The 25,176-nt window shown below is 44.3% G+C and overlaps 1 protein-coding gene across 4 annotated transcripts in view; it reads left to right on the top strand.

The window, feature by feature from the left end:
• The window catches only part of LOC149336124 (uncharacterized), a 237,135-nt gene extending 213,366 nt beyond the window's left edge, over nt 1–23,769 (top strand). For 2 of the 4 annotated variants that reach the window (XM_089552612.1, XM_089552615.1), the window contains 5 exons: nt 14,326–14,523; nt 16,686–17,153; nt 18,411–18,481; nt 20,169–20,242; nt 21,173–23,769. In XM_089552612.1, the coding sequence (XP_089408738.1) occupies nt 14,326–14,523; nt 16,686–17,153; nt 18,411–18,481; nt 20,169–20,242; nt 21,173–21,288 (927 nt within the window). In that variant the 3' untranslated portion in view covers nt 21,289–23,769. The remainder of the gene's footprint in view (nt 1–14,325; nt 14,524–16,685; nt 17,154–18,410; nt 18,482–20,168; nt 20,243–21,172) is intronic. The other 2 variants (XM_089552613.1, XM_089552614.1) reach the window with 2 other exon arrangements.
• The last annotated feature ends 1,407 nt before the right edge of the window (nt 23,770–25,176 follow it).

The raw sequence follows: 25,176 nt of genomic DNA, 5'->3' as shown, positions 1-25,176 counted from the left end.
GTTGCGAGCTTACCTGGGCTTGATTAACTTCTACGGGAAGTTTGTACCGAACATGTCAGCTAAGCTTAAGCCTCTGTACAATGCTCTAAAAAAAGAAAAGGGATTTCAGTGGTCACAGGAAGCTGAGCAAGCATTTCAAGAAAGTAAGAGCTGGTTAACACAAAGCAATGTGCTGACATACTACGACCAGAAAAAGCCGATAGGACTAGTGTGCGACGCTTCGGCTTACGACGTAGGAGCCATTCTGTTTCATAAGATTGGAAGCGACGAAAGGCCAATTGCCTATGCTTCCAGAACGTTAAGTAAAGCAGAGCAGGGGTATGCTCACATCGAAAAAGAAGCCTTGGCTGTTGTTTTTGGGCTGAAAAAGTTTCACAAATATCTGTACGGCCCAGCATGCCGAATAAACATGTTGCTTAGTCGCTCTGCCTCTGCTTCGCTCGCCGCGGCTACAACAGCCAGCCTGCCATGCTGGGACGCCGCTGGGATAGAAGGCGCGGCTCTCCGGGCCACCACGATGTGGAGGCCAGTGTTGAGGTCGCCCAGGAGGCGACCACGGCCACGTTTATTTGAGGCTGCCTTAGAAGAGGTAGCGACAGAGCAGCGGCGGCAGCGTCCGGCGAGGCCGAAGTCCAGAGCGTTCTCCTCTGCGCGAGCCGGCGTTCTCCTGCGCGTGCCCACTGCTTCGTCGTCTTTTGCGTGCCGAAGCGGTGGCGCTACAAAATAATATGGCTGCGTAGGTTTATATAGGCTTCCAGCTTGATTCTGTACAGATCTGGCTGTTTCGCATTAGTCAGCACTTGCACGTAGACTGTCCATTTTAACTGGAGCCCTGCAAGAAGTAGCGTACGTCTCTTCGATCTTGGCCAACCAGTAGTCTCGTTTCTCACTATTCCGCGGCAGCAGCATCGCTGCTTGTCTCTTGTGACTTTTTTCATTAGCAGTGTTAATGTGAACTCGACAGCGTTGGATAGAGCTCGTCTGTCGGGGGGAACTGGTTGGGGAGATTTTTAAGGATAGGATATGATATGCAGCGAGCCAGGTCGAATTAGCTCGCTTGAAAGCGGTTGATTGTCAAGCTAGGACCCTAAGCAGCGCGCATTTGATCGCTTTGATGACTGGGAATAGAATTATCTGCTGTTCACAGCAGGAACAGGAAACGCTTTAGCACTGGCGGCGTTCGCCTTCAGCGTGGTGCCGTGGCCTGGTTCACACGCTTTGTTTCCAACATGAAGCACATGCGCGTTTTTCTGAAGCTCACTCGAACCGTTTCTATCGGGTTCAGTAAACGAGCGTACTTTTTTCTCCTCCGGTGCCTTCGCACCGCATGACAAATGGCTGCCCTTTCGGGCTGCCGAGAAGGAGGCCAGATTCGCAGAGGACAGTTTGCCTTATCGTCTTTTTCGAAAGGTGTAAAGGCAACGAAGGTCTAGAATCAATTATCGACCCGCTCTTGAGTATCTCGAAAGCCGGCAGTGAGGTAACTTTGTAGCCGGCACCGGGGTATTTATCAGCCACGCCACCTAGCCAAAGAAAAGAATTTTCAATTAGCACAGAATGCGGACCGCTTTTGTTTTACACTCACAGCTGCTAAGGGCACTGCATCGCCAGACTCTCCGTTAGTCGTGTTCTTGCAGTCACGGATAAATTTTGAACATCGAAAAGAAAAAAGTATTGAGCAAACTCAAAAGCATTTTGCACACTGATACTTGGATTCAAGTCCTGCAAATTTGGGAAATATGCATCTGTTTTGTCAATTAGATGCGAAGCTATTGAGCTTCTAATGTGTGCCATTTTTGTAATTTTGTCATGTTTTCAAGGGTGCCGATTCCGAATTGCAGTCTACTGGAGTTAAAATCGCTGTCAGCGGTCCGACCTTAAAATGTGATTTAAATCTTGCATAAAAGACCTCTTTTTGGTGCAGTAGTTTGTCGAAAATCGAACAAAAAAAATGTTTTATGCACTACGTTTTTTGCTCACTGCACACATACCCACAATTATTGCGGTTAGAGAGACTTAGCATGCTGGAGATATGTTGCGCAGAAGGAGCCGTTCAATCCGGTATACGTCTACGGTAATACGCCCCCGCTAAGCTAAGTCTGTCATTACATACCATTGAAATGTAAATGGATTCATTTGTCTATCTAATGGCCTAAAACTTGCCTTTATATCATAAACGTTATGACTACACCGATCGTACAAGCATTGTGAAAAATCGCCACTGTCTGTGAAAGCGAGGGAAACCTGCCTTAAACTGTGAGTGTAGTGCTTGCAATTTATGTACTTCCCTGCACTTGATATTGTTGCCGGTTATCCTTCGTTCCAGATACTAAATTTTTCCGCAGACATTACTTCCATTCGCAAGCTTTTGTCAACCCTTAGATAAGCTTTAAACAACGGAATCGTTCTGCACTATTTTCAATTAAAAAGTGCGGGACCACCTTCTTATGTATTTAGCTCCCGACTGAGAGGACGTTCGTGCGCCCTTTTTACACTAAAGACTTTTCTGTTGCGCCACAAGTGATTATGGTCGCGTTTTCTGATATGTGCAGAACGTTGCGCCATCTCCAGGGTCACAGCTGATCTCAGAACGATGCTTCGTTACAAGGGCGCACGAACGGGTTTGAGGACTTGTCCAACGCAGCGCTCATGTTAGACTCCTCGCCAATAATAATTTCCTCTTGTCTAGCGCAGTCGACAGCAATGCTTTGTGAAACCGGAAGCCAGTGCCAGGAAAAAGACATGCCGTGTAAAATACTAGTCTGGCCAGTTAGAAATAGTCTGAATGTCGCTGAACCAAATTTGGACAGGCGTGCATGTTTGTTCAACGTACTCGTTGTTGGTTTCCACGTTCTAGGAAATTGTATAACGTCAAGTTTAAAGACGAATCGTGTTTTCTTTATACGTGGTCGAGCTTTAAACCTAATCTGTTGCTGGCTTGAGAGGTCGGCGGGTCGAGAATCAAGATTCTGACAAAACTATACAAGCTGAAGCACCAAAAACGTGGCAGGTAGAGAAAATAGGCATGTTGAGCCCTCTTTTACACAATCCTGAATCGCCTGAGCATCCGCCCCAGCTGTAGGGGTGACTGCCTCTATACTTGACACTCCAGTAATGTTGTGGCATGATTTGCTAGAGAGTGCTTATTACTCATATTTGTATAAGTTTGCTCCAAGTTCGCATCCGGCTCAAGCAGTGGGGCTGCCGACTACATTAAGGCTTGGCCAAGGGTTGCTACCAGGAGCTAGAAGCACGTTCAGCATCTCGAAGATCTTCGTTTTTCACTCTCTTCGCTACCGGAAAGACCGGAAGCGATGCTTGCTTCCGGAAGGTACGCGCTTTCCGGAAGCAGAGATTGCGCTCCAGAGCTGTACCTCGCATGAACCGGAAAGGAACTTACTTCTTTTTTTTTTTGAGCCATGGTCGAAATATTTCGAAGTTATCTGGTGAATACTGCACATTGAACATTGCAATCACGTTCGAAATCTTAGGTTTTCCTACAGTCTTTGTACGTACTTTGAGCGCTGCAGAGTACACCAGGCCGTGTAACCAGGAAGCAAGCCGGAGGCCGAAACGAATGCTCCTTTCATGTCCGTTTTCTTCTGCTGCACACAGTCGCTATGCTAGCTTTTCGGAAGGTTGTTGCGCTTGGTGTGCCTTTCCGAGTGCGGCTTTGAACAACTTGCTGGCAGTGACACCAGCAGTAAAAAAAGCGTAGATCAGATTGCCTGGTACACGCTGATAAAAATATTGAAAAAGCGTAGCTTGTTGGGCCAGTTGGTGCATGGTATGTAGAAAACCAGCGAAAAGGACGCATTCACAAGGAGGAGAAGTACACAGGACAACGCTGGAAACACAACTGAAAATTCTTTACTTCGCCAACATCAGAACAGGGCGCACATGCGCGAGAGCACCACAAATGCTATCAAAACAGCAAAACACAAAGCTGATTAAGCGAGCGAAGAAACATGTGGCAGCCTATGTCCCATTCATGAAAGTGTACTCTTTTGCCGTGAACCTGACAGAGCTGTCGCTGACGCATTCAGTCCCTAACTGCTTGATTTTAAAAGCTTCTAAGATTTCTCGTTCTATCTGTGTTTTGCCGCGGCCGATGATTTTGACATTATGGAACAGAGGGGTGCAGTCTTTGCAGTGGTTGCAGTGTCTTGGAAGATTTGCTGTGTTGCCTGGCTGCAGCGAAGTGCGGTGCTGCCTCATACGGTCGTTGACGCATTGACCCGTTTGACCTATGTAGGCCTTACCACAGGACAGTGGGAGCGAGTAAACAACATCGGTTGTGGATTTGGTGAACATGCTCTGGTGTTTAACATTACATTTCTTTTTTGTGCTGATTTTTGAGATACGTGAACAAAGCGACGACAGTTTGGTGGGCGCAGAAAAGACTACCTTTACACCGTATTTCTTGGCTACCTTCTTAACGTTATGTGAGACTTCTGATGTTGGCGAAGTAAAGAATTTTCAGTTGTGTTTCCAGCGTTGTCCTGTGTACTTCTCCTCCTTGTGAATGCGTCCTTTTCGCTGGTTTTCTACATACATATGATAAAAATATTTTCCACAGATATATTTATTGAAGTTCCAACCTCAGCTTGCTATCCGCAATACTAGCGCTTTGCCCTATGCGCGGAGATATGTTTCTTCTCTATTCAGACGCAATCGTTTGTTCTATGAACCTCATCTGGCTTCGGTGTGTGGGACGTTTTTTTTTAAATCGAAGACCTGCCAAGTGCAAAGGTAGTCTTAACTACCTGCATACTCTAGGGAGCCGTGGGGGCTACTAGCAGCTTGTTTTTTCGTTGCTTCGTCAGTGGCACGCCTGCGAATATTGAGCATTTCCTTATCTGCCTAGTTCAAACCTTCTTTGAAATTTTGATGTTGGGAAAAAAAAAATCCGCCAACCCTTCACAAAAAACGCCAGCATCTATAAAGAAGTTCTGTTCATTATCCTTGCTTTGCATTCTATTAAAGAATTCACTTTTCAGGTTGTTCAAGAGTTTTTATTTCATTTTTCAGGTAAATCAAAGTGTTTTCATATTGCAGGAGATTTATTTTACTATGCATTTCAGGGAAAGAAAGTACTTTGAAATTAATATTCGAACAGACTTTGATTCGAAAAAGAGCATCTGTCAAGTGACACCTTTGATTAAGTTGCCCAAACGCGTATTTTTTTTTTCGTCGCCTGTCACTGCTTCCCGGTATAAGGAGGCTGCGGCTCAGTCAAGCTGTCTATGACAGCTTGTTCTGCAGCTCCTCTGTCACTTTTTGGAGGCAGAAATAAAATTGATTGATTGATTGACTAATTGATTGATTGATTGATTGATTGATTGATTGATTGATTGATTGATTGATTCTTCTGAAAGATCGCCTTCTACTTACCGTAGAATTTAGCGTCGGACCCGGAACGTTATGCGGCATATCTACGCCAATATAAAATCGTTTCTTTGCGTTGTTGCCAAACTGCACCGCCATCCTCTAATACTATTCGATGTCTGAACAGCTCTTTTATTCACTTAATCCCCGACATTTTCTTCGATTTGCTTTTAGGTGGTTTATGAGATGGCCCTGGTGGTATTCAAATCAAAGCTCTTGATGAAATATGGCCAGTAGACATATAGACAGATTTGTGGCACTGCTTTCTGATGACCCAACCACAAGTATCCGCCAACTTTTTGTAAATGAGGTAGTGACCCTTCTACCGGTAAGAAAAGTTCTCGTAGAGTGCAACAAAAATAAAAGGCTTCCGGGCTTGCTTGGAACGTTGCGAAGATAACATCAGGGTACACTGTGACATAGAACAACACACTGAAGAGAAGTATTTGTGTTTGACTGTGCGAACTGTCAGGAGGGGGGGGGGGGGGGGGGGCGAGACTTTACTTGGTAATATTCTAATGTGAGGCTCGTATTTCGCAGCATCAGTCTCATCATTTTCTCCCTTCTTCGCAAAGAGAGCAAAGTTTGAAATCCAATAACGCATGTAACGCGGAAAGCTAAGGGCTACGTTGAGTGCGAGGGCTCATGTACTTCCGCATTCAGCGTCGAATCAGCCATCGGTGGAACCACTCTTTACAGTCCCGGAGTTTGTGCTGCTGACACGTGTTCTGAGCCGTAACAGTAACTAGGATTATCGATGCGCTCCACATATTCTTAGCTCACTTCCGAATCGGTTCTCACAACATGGTTGCCTCCGGATGCCGTGTAGTACCCGGTTTATACTCCGAATTCGGTCTGCATCCTCAGTCGGAGACGTTGCGAACACCCTGTTTATTCTTTCCTGTCTACGAACCTCCTCTGAGTCCTTCGTTCACGAGATATTCTGATTGACGGAGAGCTGGCTGTGGAAACAATTTCTCTCTCTGTGCGTTGGTGCATGCGGGCGTGTATGTTTGTGTGTTCCTGCGTTCGTGGTGCGCTTTTCACAGCCGGCGACGTTGAACCTCCAACGATATATCCATGCTCCAGAGAAAGTCTGCTCATACTCACACGATATCCAGTTCGCTTCTGAAACACACGCGTTCCTTATTTTTTTTTTACATACTCGCAAAATCTATGATAGAAACTTTTTTTTCCCGCCGCACCAGTGTTCTGTTCCCAATCCACATACCGTTTTCCAATTGCGCGAGCTGCAGCAGCTGTCAACCTCTTGCGTTGCGCTGCCGCTTGTTTTGAAGGGAGCGCGAGCGCATTCTCGAATGCCTCTGCGAATTGACAAGCTTTTCCAACTCACGTCAGGCCCTGGCGTTTACATTGGCTGCAACAAATAAGCAAAGGCTCGACGTTTCAGGAATCTTTTTTTTTTGAGGTTGAGGGGGGGAGGGCAGGGGAGTCGTTTCCAGCCATTTTTTCCCCCTAGAGAACAGCACAAGGGCATAGGACTTTCTTAGTGAAGGCGAAGAGGCAATGAGGCATAGGCAGTATACGCGCCGATTTAGAGTGCACCGTTTCACTCTCTAAGCAGGCACGTCTAGGCACCTCTGTTTAATAATGACGTTATTTTTTCGCGGTTTTGCTCTATAGAAAGGTAGTTTCTGTGAAATCAAGTCGTCTCGAGCATGCATCATTTGTGCTCATGTGCAGTAGGGAGCATTCACCAAATAAAGTCCTCAAGAGGAAGAGTATCGGCTCCACGAAATGTGGGATGTGTGTCCGCGTTATGTAGGTGGTGGACGCAATAGGCGCTCTTGAAAGAAGTGCGATTCGATTATTTCCACCAGATCTGGCGCTAGGGAGGCAATAAGTACGACTTTTCCCTCACTTTCAGCGTTCATTCTCTCCAGTCCACTGAAAGCGCTTGAGTGCCGTGTTAGTCTTGGCCGGTACTGTCAGCCTCATCGCGCGTTTCATCTCTTGTGGGAGCGGCCCTTCTAACCCTCGTTCTGAGCATTTGGGAGGCCTTGTCTTCTATGAGGCCAGCCCTGTGCCATTCATTGTGGGCAAAAACTGACAGCGATTTTGAATGTTCTGTCTTTAATTCTACTAATCAGTGACCGCCCCTTCATTTGGCTTTTCGTTGTGTCTTCTGCTCGGGAAAGAGAAAAATGTCGTGGTATTTTCTACCAAAATATCAGCTCATCAGAAGTGATGTCATTTTGTGTTAACACTAACTTTACACCAAGAAAACTTTCTGAAGTATCCTAGTATCAAATAAGTGGGGACAGATAGCTCAGGAAACCTTTTCCTTTGGCTGAGGAATGTGAGCGACTAAAGTTATATTTGTTACGAAAGCCTTTTGAAGAATTTAAAAATACGTTACAATGGTGAGTTCTCCTTATTCTATGGCCGGAAAGATAAAAAAAAAGTAATCTGATAACAACAGATCGACGCTGTACTTTACAGAAGAATAAGAAATCATGAGGTATCATACATTTATTGCTGCATGGAATTAAAACCCTTTTAACGATTTTAAAAAGCTCTAAAGACGATAACTCTGAGCTAAAGGAAGTAAAACAAAACTTTTATGGGAGCTTGTTCAGCCGCCATCGAGCAAAAGGAGAAGGTAATTCGGTGAGAGTTAAGAGACTCACCTCCAGAAAAAATCTAATGGCAAGCCTTGAATAGGTTTGACACAAATGGGGATACGTTGCAAGGAGTATTGGGCTACCACTAATAATGTCTAATAACGTTGATAATGTAGTTATGTTAAATAGATAACGTAACTACCGGTAGTGTGCATCTAGCAAGATACATTAGTGCCTTGCAGAATTCCCTTGTTTTCCGCCATGTTTTTCCCCCGAAGAGTGTGAACATTTACTTAGCAAAGTAAAAATGATCTTTCATCTGGTTATGACAAAATTGAGATCGAACCATTTAAGTATGTATCCCAGTTGTTACCCCTTTCTAAAGCGCACGCTGTATGCGTCTCTCAAATGCATAGAAAGGGTAAAATTGCTTTCGGACTGACTCTAAAAATCGAATGACATTACTTTCAAACCATTTAGACCAAGGATTTTGTAGATAAAGGAGCACATATTTGCACCAATCATTTCGTAAAAGGAGTTGAAATCCGGCATTGTCGGTATCTCAGGGTTATAGACTGATAAGAAAATATGGGATACAATTAGAAACTGCTTCAAGAAGTATATTGAAGCGGTTGTCTAATGGAGGAGGTTTATAAGCTCATTTATAATTTTAGTTAATCCGCTTATACCAGCCGCACCAACTATTCACCCGTGCTTTTTAAAACGCGCAGAACCTCAAGGAGGACTATTAGTGAAAAAAAAGACTCTGAGTGGTTTGTGTGACTGTACAGTAGCATTCAGCAGTTAAATTATTGCTCGTAGGTGCACCGTTATCCGTTTGCCGACTCTTCTGTCTGCATCCCGTCAGAATACATGTGTTTTCGGGAAGGCTGTTGGCAAAGCAACCTCTCTAGTGCACCTAACTATCCGTAATAGCCAAATTTTGTCGAAGCACAGCGTCGAGAGTACTGGTGTTTTCGAAATTCGGGAAACTGATATAGATATTACTGATGTTGGACTACACGGCTGTCTATAATAAATGAGCATAACAGTAATGGTTGAAAAGTCAAGCTTTCATTATAAGTTAGCCAGGGTGCTAGTTAGCAAGTCTTTACTCTATTCTGATGTACTACATCGCTGACAGTGCTATTCCAGGAAAGGCAGTCTTCCAACTCAAAAACCTATGCGAGAAAAAGAAGTTGGACAGTTAGGCCGATTAAGCTCGAGAGCATGTAAAAAAAATTTGTTGTGACAACAGTATGTGATGTGTACACTACTCCAGATTGTTTTTATTATAATTTAATCCTGTTTCATACTTTACTGTCCTGTTTCTTTAGGCATCGACAACTACTTTACTGCCCTTTCCTCAATACTTAGAGGGCGCTTAGGAAAGCTTACCAAGTTTTACTGCGCAAGCAATTTCTGTTCGAACTCTGCGTACGTAGAACACTGCTCATTGTCTTCGTTTCTTTTATATGATGTATTGTTTTTCCTAGGCTGTGTATTAAGTGAAAATTGCGATTTCCATATAAAGTGCACCATTCTGGATTTTATGAACAATGCTATATGAACTGAACGGGGAAGGAAGCCTCGTCATTCTTTCATTCTGCACGAGTTTAAACGGGCGCAGAATATAAAGCCCTCACGTTGACTTTATATTTCTTTAATGCGTCCGTTTTGTGGACACCTGAAAGGGGTGACAATCATCTGCAATCAGTTCATTGCAAAAACTCGCGTTATAGTTGTTAAGAATTTCACGGAGTAAAATTGGTAAATTGGTTTTTGAGGAAAGGAAATGGCGCAGTATCTGTCTGACTTATCTAGGCGGACACCTGAACAGCGCCGTAAGGGAAGGGAGGAAGGTGGGAGTGAAAGAAGGAAGGGAGAAGGAGGTGTCATAGTTGAGGTCTCCGGAATCATTTCGACCACCTGGGGATCTTTAACGTGCACTGAGATCGCACAGCACACGGGTGCCTCTTGCGTTTCGCCTCCATCGAAACGCGGCCGCCGCGGTCGGGTTCGAACCCGGGTACTCCGACTCGGTAGACGGGCGCCTTACCACTGAGCCACCGCGGCGGGTAAATACAGAGTCTCTCTGTTCTATATTAATCAGGAGTCGAAGTCCGACAACAGGATTCACGACTCCTCAACCTTGCCTTGAGGTCACGCTCGTAATTCCGGGTGCCGTTGCTTTGTTCCTAAAGTTCTTTTTGTGCTGGGTTCTATCGAATTTCAGCCGAATTAGATCTCAACGAGTTCAGCAACGTGTGAGACGGACAGCAAGAGGCCGGCCTTTTTATTTCATAGGAAATCTTTGCCTTATACTTCTTAATTCCTTTTTTGTTGTCACGAGGATACCCCTGTCGCCATGGCTACTAGCGAGCACTTATTGTTGACAGTTCCAGAAGGGCTGCTAAAGAGGCCGACGCTAAGAGGACGGGCATTAAGTTGGGCGCCATGCCTTCAAGGCAGTCGGAATGCGATCGATGGTGAGCCTTAGCAACGGGACGAAATAGTAACAAACAAAACTATGCTCCTTCTATACCTTTAGCTTCCTCCGAAAATGCATGAGAACCGTGAGCTTTAAACATTCTTCCAAGAACCCGCTAACCTTTTCTGTGCTTTTTCGTTTCGAAACTCAATAATTCTTTCCACTCTTCTTTCTTTCTTCGCTTCCTTTTGTTTCCTTTTTATTTTCTTCTCTTCAATTTTCTATGTAGGTTATTTGTCTTGACTCTCTGTAGAGAGCTCAAGATTCTCTAGGAATTTCGGGCGGAAGTTTGCAGCCGGAGCCTTTCGATGTGCCCATTTTTCACTATGCTGTGAAATGCTTTTTGTAACGTTGGAGGGGTTCTGAACGCGCTTTCCAATAACCCTAACATGAGTAATATGATCAGCAGGCATTTTGTAATCCCTAGACCTGGGCGTGTGTCATCTGTAGAGATTACGTGAAGGCTGCCATCTCCTATTGTAATCATGAGGACAGGAATAGCTTATATCTGTTTACTTCGATTACCAAAGATCCGAGCTGTGTTCTTTTGCAAGAGGATATCATGCGGAATATTCGCGGAGTCACCAGCATCCTTCAGGTGAATAGGACTAGCAATATGAATGATTTCTCTGCCCACATCATTGCAGTCGTGTAGCGCTTCTGCTTCCTTTTGCTATATACTAACGGCACTAAAATAGTGTTTTGTTGGTGCTAAATGTACGCTGCCCTTGCTATATATTGTCACGTAGTGGTGACGGCTGTCCGGAGAGCAGGTAGACAGCACAAATGGCTTCTAAAGAAACTCTTTATTTGAGTTGACTTGCGCCCGCAATGAACTAAATGAGGTGGCGGCGGCGTAGCAACAGGCGAGGTCGGCGGTCGTCGAACAGAATGAACAAACAAATACTACGAAGATTCGCAGCGTCACTCCCTTCTCAAAGAACATCGTCCCGAGGCAATGTCTCTTGGGACAAAAATAAGGGGAAAAGTATCGAATAAGCGAACGCGAGAAAATTTCTGCCGAGAAGCTAATGAAGGTAGGTTTAACACGCCTTTCATTGGTGATATCCTAGGAGTACGATGATAGTTTTGCAGAAAGAAACGAACGGAGTTAACGCTGACAAGCTCCAGGACATGGGTTAGGTTAGCACAACCGGGATCCCAAATGGATGCAGAGTATTCTTGTTTGTCACGGATGACTGTCTTGTACATGAGGATTTTAAGTGAGCTGGGTGCAGAACAAAAATTAGGACGAAGATAATGAAGCATGCGGCTAGCATTGCTGATTATTGTGGTGATGTGGACGGACCAAGTAAGATCAAAGGAGATTTCTGTGCCAAGATTACGATAGGAAGTGACAGATTCGAGAACACTGTTATTTATATAACTGTTATTTATATAACAGTGGCAAGGACAGGAGCAATTTCTAGAGACACGTACGGCATTACATTTAGATGTATTAGGATCCATTTTCCACAACGTCACACCAATTAGTAATAGCATCCATATCATGTTGCAAGGCGTTAGTATAATCCGAACACCTCATTTCACGAAAGACAACACAATAATCAGTGAACAAATGGGTGTTAGGTGATGCACATTCGGGCAGGTCAATAATGAATATTAAGAGCAACAAAGGACCTAACACATAGTCCTGAGACACACCAGAGCCAATGGAACATGATGAGGAGATTCGACTATTCGCTGATGCAAACTGGGAATGGTTTAAAAGAAATTTTTTGAGCCAGAATATGAGACAAGGTGCAATATTTACTGTGGCTAGTTTGAATGGAGGACTCAACAATTTTTTTCAAAAGTTTTCTTGAAATCAAGAAATAGGCCGTCACCTATTGAAAATTTCTCAATGATAGTGTGTAGATTGTGAGTGAATTATGCTAGTTGTGTTTCACATGAAAGAGATTTTTGGAAACCGTGCTGGGTGTTGTTGATGAACGAGTTAGTTTCCAGAATGTTAGCCATATGGGAGGACAGGATCTTTTCTACTGATATGCAGGCGTAGTGGTTAATGAAATCAGGCGGTAGTTGAGAGGTGAATTTCGACTGCCTGATTTGTGGGCCGGAACCACCACCCCGACTTTCCAGTCAGCAGGAGAGAGTGCAGGAGCCGATGGACTGCTGAAAAATTTGGCGAACCATTAGTGATGAGTAGGTTCGGGTGCTTTTCAAAAATTTGCGGTTAATTAGGTCATTGCCGGGGCAAGATGATATTTTAAGATTGTCAGCTAATTTCATGATACCGCTAGGATCAATTCAGGCAGGGTCCATCATCGGGTACTCATATGACTGAGAGGCTGGTAATGCTGTGATAGGACAACGAACAAAGTTATTACTGAGAGTTTTGTTTAAGACCTCGGGGTATTCTGCATCCGGTATACGTAGTCCGTCAGGATCTATTAAGTGATTTGGTCCGACTTTCCTTGAGTTAACTGAGTGCCACAACTTTCACGGATCATTAGTTAGCATGGAGGGTAAGGTGTTGTTAAGAAAATTACTTTTGGCGCTCTTGAGTGCGGTTACATGTGCGTTATTGACTGCCGCATAGGCTCGCCTCCAGGTGTCTGAACGAGAACTTGAAGCGTTACGAAATAACGGTTTTTTCTTGTTTGATAATCCTTTGAGGTGAAGTTTATACCAAGATGCGTTCGAGTTTCAAGAAATGGTTCATAGGGGAATGTGCTTATTAATTAGTTCTTGGACTTTGGTACTGAAGATGTTCCAATTATCTTCTACTGATCGGTTTTCGAAACCATCCAAGAAGACGCCAAGTATAGAGACAGCTCGCTGTTAATAACCGGGAAATTAGCTCTGTTGAAGTCTGTGATAACTTTATTTATTCTGTTAGTTTCAGCTGGTGGGGCCCAGATTTTAAAATATATAGCTATATGGTCACTAACCCCGGGCATGTATGTGACATGCGAAACGATATTAGTATTAAATCCAAGGTGGTAGCGGTAGCTTCGGTTAAGCTAGTGGGCTCCGTCACCGAGAGAACGAAAACACTGAACAAAGATCTAAAAATCATGGCTAACAGAAGATAGCAGATTAAGAATAGGCGGATTGGAAGAAAAGGAAATGCTTGGAAAGTCAAAGTCACCCAGTAAGAAAATATCAGCATTAGGATGTCCGAAGTAGGCACTGTTAATAGCATCGTGAACTTTTCGCACAAGTTTGACGTCAAATTCGGGGGGGGGGGGGGGTTAACGTAGATCAAGGTTTATTTAACTCTAGTAGATTTCAACGCATGCCCAGATGGTGCCAGGGTTAGTATCAATGTGGGTAGGATATTACCTAATGGTTTTAGAAATAGCGAGCAGTACACGCCTCGGCGTTACGTGCGGTTGCAACGGAAAATAGAATAGTGCGATAAATGACTATTACTTCACTGTCGTCAGTGTTATAATGAAGCCATATTTCGGTAAGCCCAATGTTGTCGGTATTGCGTATGTCAATTAAAAGAAAACTTTAAAAAATTACGTACGTCGCACATTCATACGATTTTGTATGCCTCTCTAGATCGTTTTGAAAATGTTGACATTGCTGACATTAGCACTAACAGGTTTTTAACATGAGTTGTTAAAGGAAGTAAGTACACGTTTGGCGTGCATATGTCCACTCAGCACGTTGGTGCACTGAGACCTCACAATTAGCTTCACAAATCATTCGTGGGGCGGTCTCCTTCTTTCCACACATCCATGCGAGTACTGGTTGTTTAATTTCGCTCGTAAGTGTACGAACTGCTGTGCACGAGCGTTCGCGCCGTGTGCTTTCGCCGCAGTTGAAGCAACGTTGTAGCGCTAACTCATTTGCACGCGTTCTCTCCCACAACGTCGATGTGCGCAGGACTACTACGACGAGATTCGACAGACGCAGCTTCGGGAGCTGGCGCTGCTCAAGAACGACCGCAAGAACGGAGCGACCACCGCGGCATCGCTTGAGTCGTCCTCACCCCAAACATCGCTGGCACCATCAGCGCCCCCTGGAACAGCGTCACCTTCATGCGGCAATGAGCTGGTCGCCGTCAGCAGCTGTGGGAGCAACGTGAGTTTCATGTCACGACGTGCACGCGCGCTCGCACATGGACACGCACACAAACAACCGCTATCTCTCTGTTCCTTTCACTCGCTCACGCACGCACGAGCGCACTAACTCACTCTCTCTTTCTCTCTCTCAAACAAATACATACGAGAAGGAACACGATAGAGACAAAATGAAGCAATGAAAGACGTTCCCTGCATCTGTGGCGTGAGAGACGAGCGGCATCCTAAAGTAGTAGCCGTTTTCAGAGTGTGGCTCACACTCATTAGGAGGTGAAACTTCCAGCTCGCTCTCCAGCTGAACGCGTGGTTGAGGAGGCCACGGCATATGTTCATCACGTTTCAGAGAGAGTGCTTTTTACTACTAATCCCTGATTATCTTAAAAACCTTTCCTAGGCGAATTTTTTGACGAGTACTCCCTGATTATATTAACCTACGTTAGCATGTTGTTTACTTGTTTAAAGTGGTTGCCATTTTACAGTAATTAGAAACAAGTAATCACTAACGTGTACCCTTTTTTTTCCTCCAACGCTTATTTCAAAGTGCGCCAGTGTACGCTTGTTTTTTCGACAGGAGAAGGATTCGACTGCACCGTTGGCGTCGAGCTCGTTTTTGGATTTCGTGGCGCTTTGGTTGAGTAAGCATAAATACACTGGAATTTGTCAGAATATTGGTCTGGGACTATTCGCGGCCGCAGGATACGAGAAAAGTGCATTCCTTATTTTTTGCCAAAGATGAGGTCAGTTTCTGCAGCAGATGTGAACACCTAACATTGCTGTATTCTTCATCCGCTGCATCCTTCTAGATATAAAGCACGGTGGCCAGGAAGCAGCAGTACTATGCAGACTGGGCCTGATCAAAGACAACGGCAAAAGTTTCTATGTGTGAACCAGTTCTTCCTTAGTGACGGCGTAACGGACACTGTGATGGTCTAGCGGCACTTTAGTCGCTAGTGCACACCCTCCGGGAATACAGCGCTCAGGTCACTATACCCAGTGCAAAGCAAATTATGCCTGAAAGGAATATATCAACACGCATCATTAAAAACATCAGTGAGCAAGGGCTTCTTCGGGGAAGTTGTGCCAAACTCGGAAAGCTTTCCTTAATGCCGTTGTTTCATTGTAATTTCTGTTTTTATGGCAAGCAGTGTTTAAGCTGACTTTAGGTTGTCTTTGTGCGCGCTATCATCTTGTTTAATGAGGCTGCACAGTTTGTCAGTGTACACCTTAACTATACTTGCCTGTGAAAGCATCAGTTTCGATAAGCTTAGGTAAGTTTAAGTGGCAACTCATTTTAATAAGCTCATGAACGAAGGTGCAGCTGAAAATGCCCCCAGAGTTATGCCCCCTTGTGTCTCGGAAGTGAGTCAGAGCGTTGTGCTGAGCCTCTTATTCGAAGGTAACAGCACGGTGTGCTAGCATGCGGCAAACATGTGCATTGTGAATGTGACGTTGCATCTACGTATGTTAGCGTGTAACCGTAGGGTACGTCAAGGCGCCTGTATTTCCAAGCACACTGAGGACAGCTCTAGCCAGATTTCGTTCTTCGCAAAAATCAATTCTATGCATCTTCCTCTGTACGTGAATGTTTGTCCGGCAGAAAATACGTCTTTATTGATAGGTAAATTATATTTAAATGTTTAACATTTTTTGTCGCCTGTTGTTTCAAAATTGTGATCTCAAGACCGAGTGTACGGGAGTAACCCTGCCTCAGGAGTCCCAGCACAAATGTGTCCTGACGCCGCCACAGTTTGGCGTGACCAAAACGGTAATGGCGATGCTAGTATTTATTCCTTGCGGTCTTCTGTAGTTGAATACAACTCAAGTACGAAGCGGTCTTTCCCCGACAGAAGATGCCGTTCCAGCCAAAGACTTCGGTTGATTCTCATGACTCTGTCAGGCGCGACGACGCAGGGAGGGGTATATCCTCGGCCATGGAGAGAGGGGACTATCGCCTTTCAAAATCTCCCAATCTGCATTGTTACGCTAGCAGGCTCATGAGAATACGCAGACGCCATTGGCTGGAAGGAGGTCCTTTGCCGAGAAAAAGCCGCACCGTTCTTGAGTTAATCTATAAAACCGGGACAGTTATCAGTGGGACAGGTGCATCTTTGTCATTAGAGCGCCATAGTCTATCGATAAAAGCCGACATCAATTCGTCATCAGTGTCCATTTAAGGCTACTGCTCAACATGCGCAACTGCGCTCCTCCTGGCACTCTCTGGTGACGGGACACGTCCAGGCCTCCCTCCACCAGGACGCGTCCTCCTCCTCGTGCCGTTCCTCTCCCCCGACGCCTCCGACTCATCCGGCCCTGCGACCGGGTGTCCCCGCCGGTCTGGTGCTGGCCGGAAGCCCCGACGCCTTGTCCCAGCTGCCGCCCATCCAGGTTTCTTCCTCGGCCGGCCTGGCCAGAGGTGTGGCCCCTCCTCCGACCACGGCGGCTGCCGTGTCCGCGGCTGCGGCCAAGGCCGCCTACTTGCTGCACGGTTCCCGCGTCCTTCCCGTGCGCCTGTCTCGCAAGAGCGCGCTGCGGGCTGCAGCGCTCACTCTGGGTAGAGCGGCGGCCGTAGGAGCGCTGAGGCACGGCGCCGCCGTCGAACTCATCTCCGCAGACTGTGCCGCGGACGAATTTGTGAGTTCCCCGCACAGTCTGGGCGGCTGTCGCGCTAACAAACCTTCCGCGTTTTTTTTTTTTTTGTCAGGCTTGGAGACAGCAGGATTTTCGTACTCATAACCAAGGAGGATTTTCGTGCATTGTGCAGCTGTAAACTGTTCACAGTGCTTTCTTTTTTTACCATTGCGAACTCCTTGTGTGCAGAACTGAGAGACCTCAGCATAGAAGTCCGGTTGGCGTATTTGCGTGGGATGAAATTTGTTCTCTCTAACGGTGGGGTACATTAGCCTCCACTAAAGTCTCAGAATTAAAGAGTTAACTGAGCGAAAGGGTTAGGACAACAGGGAGACACATTCACGGCACTTAGAAGCGCAGACTGACAACTTTATAAAGTTGTCACTCTGGGCTTCTATGTGCCGTGACAGTTGTCAGTGTCACTTCGCGCACTTAACTCTAATTTAGAAATGAACTAACTAGCCCGGCAAATCTTTTTGAAAGTCTCACAATACGGACGGGTTATATTTTCTCTAACCAGGTACAATAGCCAAAGCAGAGATTTAATCTCTGATGTCGATCCAGCAGTGAAATTCCCACTAAACTGTCACAACACGCTTACTTACAAAATTGTGCAAGCATGCAGCAAAACTGTATCAGCGTATTTCTTTGTTCTCACACCAATGCAGCACAAAAGCCTCCGCAGGTTGCCTTCTCAGCCGGTGCCCGTCTTCTCTTTGGTTTTTATGCTGCGCAGTCCGCTCGTTATATGAGCGATAAGGGTATAACTGAAATAAAAAAAAAACGGAAATACAAAATTTTGTTGCGTTCGCTGTCTATGCTCGTCGGGCAAGGATTGTGGCAAGAGTGGAGCTCGTGCATTTTTTTTTTCTGGCAGTGCCTCGTGGAGGTCATTGTATGCCGACCTGTTCTTGTTTTGTACTGATTGCACTCTACTGGTCGTACTGATTGCAGAAAATTTTCTCATGATAGCAAACCAGAGCATTGCAGAAAATTTGATATCTGTGTTGGGACTACCTTTTTCATGAAAAATGGATAAAATAAATTTATTGTCCAGCAGATACAGAAAGCGCTTTAGCCCTCCCGCCCTAGACGACGGCTAGGAGTCCTTGCATCGCGGCGGCTCATTAAAAAAATTGTCACCATTTTGATTTGTGGAGCAACGTCGAAAATATGGAGCTCGTTCAGGCGCGAGCACACTATGTACTTGCACTCAAGTATTAACTTTCCTGCTTTTTTCCTCTTTGTTACCCTTTGCAGCTCTACGGAGATGAGTATCCTGACGGGAACTTCGATGGGAACGTCTACGAGCAAGCGTTCACTACCATTGAGTATGTCTTACTAATATAACATATCCTTCTGCTTATTCCTGCAAAATGCTACCAGAAAGAGAGTACAAGAGCTAATATTTGCTATTTTCTTATCTTACCCAGCACTCGCATGACTGGACGTGTATATCGAATCGATTTCATTAGTTCGGGAATGAGTAGAAGTAGAAGTTCAACACGTAACTTTGGCCAAAGTGCCCTCTAGTACCTTTCAATAGGGCAGCACGAGGTTGGAAGAAACGCCATGAGACCATGCCAAGGAAAAATTTCAGCTACTGATATTGTAACTAGCTTTCAGTTAGGCGGAAAGGTGATAAATTATTATCATCTTATTCTTCATTTTTATGAGTTTTCCACCAGCTGGCCTCGAAATTGTGGCATTTTTTGTACATCTGGCTGCACAGACGGCTGGACGCCAGTTGTAATGAAGCCAGGACATGGGTGTTATAACTATTTCATTTGAGTTTATTTCGTCGCTCTTGGTCATAAGTACAGTGATTGCGGATACGTCGTGTCCAGAAAAGTGAAATATTACTTAGGTGTTATTTTTCATCTACTTCGGCGCACGGCAGTATTGAACGACGTGCAGCGAGTTCACTCTCGCAACATCTCACTACCATATAAAAGCTCGTATTCATCTCAGCTAAGGGAACAAAGCTCGGAGGAATACATCAGATGTCGGGACACGCTCAGCACAGTTGCCAGTAATGACCGCAATTCCTGGGCTCTTTAAAACTTTGTAGATCGTTTCACTTACTCTTTCTTCTTGATGCAGAGTCCATTGACTTTTTGTTTCGTGTTCAGACAGCCTGAGTAACTAGAAGTGATATTTCCGCATAAGGCGTCTGCGTAGGCATCTGTAGTACCGATGCTTTCTCTTGTTGCTGCCACTGGCTCATTTCGCGGTACGTAAAAGAGTGTGGCTAAAGGCTACATTTTGTTACATAGCGCCCTTTAACTTTCAACAGTCCGCATAAAAGTTTATAAGGTTCTTTGTATGTACATTTCCCTACCTTGTATTCGTTTATTTAAGTGTTTATTCGTCGAATATTGAAACAGCTTTGTAGGTGAGTCTAGCAGTATCTACGAAATAAAATAAATAAATACTGTCTCATCCATATTTCCACAGATCGGTTTCACAGAGTATTTCTGGCACTGCGAAGCTTCCCTCAGTGTTGCTAAATCAGGCATCGATTTTTGAAAGCTTTCCACGTGTTTGAATATTTTGTGGTAGCTAACAGCTATCACTTAGCATCTGGCATAGTGAACAACTAATGATAGGCATTAGTCCATTACTGTCCGTTCAAGCGCTCGATGAGCGTTTAGAAGTTGGCTTGTGGTTTTCTGACGGCCACTGTATCGTCACTGTTGAGCAGCGGGAAGCTTAAAGCTGACTAAGTTTCTTTATTAATTAGCAAAAACAGGCGAGGCACTTCATAGGTTTTAATATACGAACACTGTGCACAGAGAACCACGTTAAATCTCGCTTACTAGAAGCTGTCTCAGCGAATGGTGGTAAATAGTATACTGTTAATTTGATTTCTCTAGTATGCTCGAATATTCTGCAATGTTGAATTACTGCTTGTGGTATCCCCACCTTGTGACAAATTACGAGTGGTATGCGGGGGTAGCAACAAGGAGCCTTTTTTCTTCTGAGCTGAATTTTTATTCTATTTCATTTTGCCTGCAGTGAGCAAGGCTTTTCGCACCAGAGTGCGGAAGATATGCCGAGCAATGGATACGCAGCTGATACCGACTTTGCTGGTAAGTATCTAGAAGTGCCAATATATTGCCTTGCCATACCGCAATAATGGTTTGGGCAGATAACAATGGAAGTGCATACCGCTTGAAGAATTCTCAATTGGAGAAATGAAGGCCAAGACCAAATAGAACGTGTGAAAAGAAAACGTGGCACTCAAAGGGAGAGCACACTGTTGGAGACTAGTAAACAATTATTGAATTATTCTAGTAGGTCTTCCAGTTAAATATAGTTAAATATTGTTAAAAAATTGCATATTGCAAGTTTTTCAGTTATTCATTTTAAATAGACCGAAAAATGCGCACGAGCCCCAGGCCGGAGGTTTGTGTGTGGGTGGGGGGGGGTGGGGAGGATGCAATGTAGTGTGTTCAAAACTTTGTCGCCCTTCAAGCCTGTCTCCTCGACTGTACAAGCGACTGTTTGTAACGTGGACTGAGCGTAATAGAGATTTTTAGTTTTGTTAGAATAAGGTTGATACTTTTCATTTCTTTTGTTTCCTTCAAAATGTCGCCGCTTCTTCCAGAGTTTAACACTTCTTCTTCATCACTTGATAAAATACTTTGGAAAGCAGAGCCACTCTGTTTCGGCAGTGGCGCGGCCATCGGCTTTCTTGCTACCGGTAAAATAAAGATACGGATATCAGTGGTATGGCTAGGCCAATTTTATTTCTAGTTTTGAAAACCATTTTAGTATTCTAAACTAGAGCTGTAAGAAAACAGGCGTCTTACTCAATGTCGCCCTCATAAATTCCCAACATTGCGCACTCATTGCGTCTCTGGTGTCAGGGTTCGCAAATGCCGAGTACCTCTTTTCGAACTTCTCAAAGCAATTTTGAGGATCTCATTTCAAATGAGTCTAAGGTAGTGATTGTATCTGCGTCTTTTAAATGCGCCGTGACTTTAGTGTAATGACAAAGCCAATCTGTTTTCCAACAGAGTGGGCAGACCCTCCACTGCGGACCCATTGCCACCTCCCAACACGCCTGAAGGCTTCGCAGGGAATGACACGGAGGCTGTATCGTCCTTACGGTCCGCTGCCTTCACGGTTTTAAGCACCAATTTTCTGGGCCACGTGGTCGCCATTCTGTAGGCTCCTGTGCAAGAATAAGGAGTCCAGCCAATGCCAAAGTCAACTTGATGTACATATAAGAATGATTTCTTTATAATATCTGAAATGGAAATGCCTGAAAAGGACCATTATGTGTGACCAATTGAGGTGAAGTCTGGCTTCACGTTACTGAGGGTATTACTCTGATTTTTGTGGATCGATTTGTAAACACCAGTCTCCAGGCAAGTCTTAGTGTCATCTAAGGCCTCAAGGATCCTGGAAAGCTGTTATGCCAAGAAATCTGCTGGAGGCAGTTTTGACCAGGTGCTTCAGTTCGTTAAAAATGTTTTCGAAGCCATATGATGATACGTCGTCATGACTGCAGATGGAAGTTCAGCTTTCTTGCATGCATGCTTTCAAGAGGCTGAAGCCAGATGCTAATACGTATTTGACAGAACTGGGTGTCCAGCATTTTAGTGATCTCGTTTCAAAGTGACCATAATGATATCCATTTGGCATTCGCGGCACACTTATAGAGGCTGCTTTTCACTTCATTGCGGTGGAAGTGAAGACGAAGAGCTCCGCAGTATGGACTTCATCCACCTAAGGCCAACAAGTCCCATAATCATCAGTGGCCTGTGCAGTGACTGCACCTGGTGCTTTGTCTGACAGATAACGCTATGGCAAAGGAGCTTACAAGTGTTAAATGTGGCTTCTTAACAGCCTTCAGAGTGAAGGCAATTATATATTGTGGTTTTCCATAATATTCTGCAATGCTCTTTGTGTATAGATTTATTATAAATATCTTTTGTGCAAATATTCCTTTGGGAGGAAGGGTTGTGCTATTCCTTCCTGCAAAGTGGATTTATTCGTTGTGATATAATTTCCGAGCAATAACGAATTCCTCAAGCTAAAGAATAAATTATTGAATGCGACTAAATTGCACGTATATGATGATTGAGACAAGCACGACCTTTGCCATGGCGTAGGTCATCGGATACTTTCATGTTTTTCAATATCACTGAAGTCATAAAACGGATAGAAAACACCAGAGTTTGTATATCCGTCCCATTGTGCATTTGTCATTTTGTTTCGCCGCACCAATACTTATACACTATGATTCGCTGTGTGTTACTTAAATAGCGCCTTCTCATATTGGATTCCTGCCTGCTAATCACTATTGTTCGATGCTTATTAATACTTAGCACATATCAACAAAAGAATACATTAGTGCCCCAAACCTGTGAGGTCTACTTCCAAGATGCATTCTAGTTTTGCACAAGAACTGTTTTTCTTTGTGTTGCTTGTGTTCCTTCTGTGTGCTACCATCCTCATTAGCCTGACTATGCCCACTGCCCTATGAGCACTGTTAGTTATGTCGGAGTATTATGTTTGATTATCTAACACTTTGTAGAAAATAGCTGATAGGCTGGAAACATTAGTGGGCGGTTTTGTGCAAGAAGTTTTTATATACAAATCTTGAACCATTAGGCACAGGATTAAAATCTTTGCAGTGTTTCAGACAAGAGATACAACTTTTCGTAAGGGGCTGCTGAAAAGATAGGAAGTGCTGCCAATAAACCAAAAGTTTTACAGTATAGTCAATATAGTGGTGCCTGATTTTGTGCTTTGACATACATAAGTGAGGCCAGTCAGCTTTGCAGGATGCTTTGTCAGGATGTGCTTAATGCTGATGCCATTGCAAAAACAGAGAATTTATTGCGTCTCACTGGCACATTTTTCATGGTTTAATGTCAGGGACAGTTGTGAACAACGCGTGTTTCTTCAACTGTTTTGTGTTGCCTGGGACGGTTTTGACAGTAATTTGGCACTTAGTTATTAACTAATTTGCTTCCTTGGTGCCTGTAATCCAGTTTTGTTTTAATTATGAATGCCTAAAGAATAAATGCAAAATCCCTGACTCCCCATTATGCGAGTATCATAGTTTGATAGTGTTTTGTGGAGTACACATTTTAAACTCAAGAGCCAGACTATACCTACTGAGAAGGAATATACATGAACACAGTAATATAAGGTGTAGCCCGAGAAAAGGAAGAGTTGATTTAGTGAGCATGCTCATTATTCGTGGTGGTAGGCCAATTGTGCTTGTAGGCAACGGAGGTATTTGGTATTCGATGAAAATAGTATTTCTTTCATATGTTGAAAGCAAATCTTTTTCCTCTTACTGTAACCAAAGCTTTATCTTGTAAATTTCCGTCGCCAATTCTTGCATATTCTGTCACCGTACCCTTCCAGCCTAACGAAAACAGAACACATAGCTGAGCTGTACAGCGCACCTTTTTATTACCTTGACTTTCTGAATCTGCTGACATGGTTACCTGCACGTGGCGTTTCTCGACAACAGGCCTGACGCTGTCATGAGTGTAGTAACGTGGCACTGCATGAGGAAAGTTTCTGCCTGTTGTAATACAGAAATCGACGCATCACCTAAGTGATGTCCTCAGAATATACAAGCTTGTGTGTACATAGGTGTGATTTCTTGGAATGGTGCTGTTGCCTTCACAATCAAATACAAATCACAATCAGTTCTATCGCCACCCACCTCCCATCAGCACTGACTAACCTGCATATGCTACACCTCCGCAGTTGTTCACTGATATGAGCACCGCTGTTTCTGCAGACAGGAAATATTCTGTTACAGGAAGAGCAATGCAGACAATATCTTCTTCGTTGCACATTTAAACTGAAGGCAGGGAATGAATCCTTTTTATTTATAGTCTTTCTGCTCATTTAGTGGTAATATTTCTATGAATTCTTGGCATTATTGTTAAATTCACTGCATATTTTGCGAATTCACCAAAAGCCAAGAATCTAACATGCACTGTGTGTCATTAACAGCATGCACTGCTACGAAATGGATTGTACAACAGGAAATTAAGAAATGTCAATTTTTCCTACGCATTTAGGAGCCGTATTGCTTTCTCTTGCAACTGGACTGTGTAGGGGCTTTGGCAGTACACTCGTAAGGTGTGGGCAACCAGACCAATTCAGATTTGACTGCCTGACTCTGACCTCCACTACCACAATGCTAGAAAGTCTTTCAGAAATGGCGTTTTAAAGAACCGCGATCTGCTCTGGGAAGCTTCATGCAGAAGTGAATTGTGCTGCGTTGTATGTTCGTTTAGACATATTAGTGGGCATTACTGGCCGCTGTACTTGTCTCAAATTTTTTGGCGTTCTCAGAATATACTCACCTTTCATCGACCTTCTGAATGGCGGCACTTCTGTTCAACGCCAAGATCACAATATCATGGCAGATTGATAAGCCCGAAGGAAATTGGCGCTAGGAATTGCTGTTCAGTGGAACACGCGGACTTCTTTTGAAAAAAATCAAACCTATTCTTCGTCATGATGTATTAGTGTAACCGTAGTTGCTAGTGGGAGCGGAAAAGTAAGACCCGTGCTAATGTGACGAAAGAGGCCAACTTCGCATCGTGAGGCTATTTTTTTTTCTTGGGTTGAGAATGCTGGTTATTCGGGGCCCAACACATGAAGACTTGTCGTGCGCGTACTGCAGATGTGCTTGTGCTGTAAGTTATGTCGCCCTTGTGAATATTGTTATGCGTTCCTTGTATTGCACAAGTCCTACGTGTAGTGCGCACCTCCACTGCTGTGATCAACGGCAGCTGGTTTTATGTTGTCGTTTTGTAAATGGAGTACCCCAAGTTGCTTTCCACCACGCTCTTGCACCCATATATGGGTCGCTTCACATCTTGAGCATTTTTCGTATCCTCAGCGTGATCGCATGTTTTGCTTGTTTGAAAATAAACGACCTTGTTTGAAAGTCATGTCACTGAAAGAATGTTGAGTGAGCGTGTACTTTTCTCCTTGCCTAAAGGCTTGCACCCTCAAGGTATGCCTCTCCTGTTTT

The sequence above is a fragment of the Amblyomma mixtum genome, chromosome 7 (genome assembly GCF_055824585.1).
Source record: "Amblyomma mixtum isolate Tamu chromosome 7, ASM5582458v1, whole genome shotgun sequence".
Classification (NCBI taxonomy): domain Eukaryota; kingdom Metazoa; phylum Arthropoda; class Arachnida; order Ixodida; family Ixodidae; genus Amblyomma; species Amblyomma mixtum.
This window is presented reverse-complemented; position numbering and strand designations above follow the sequence as displayed.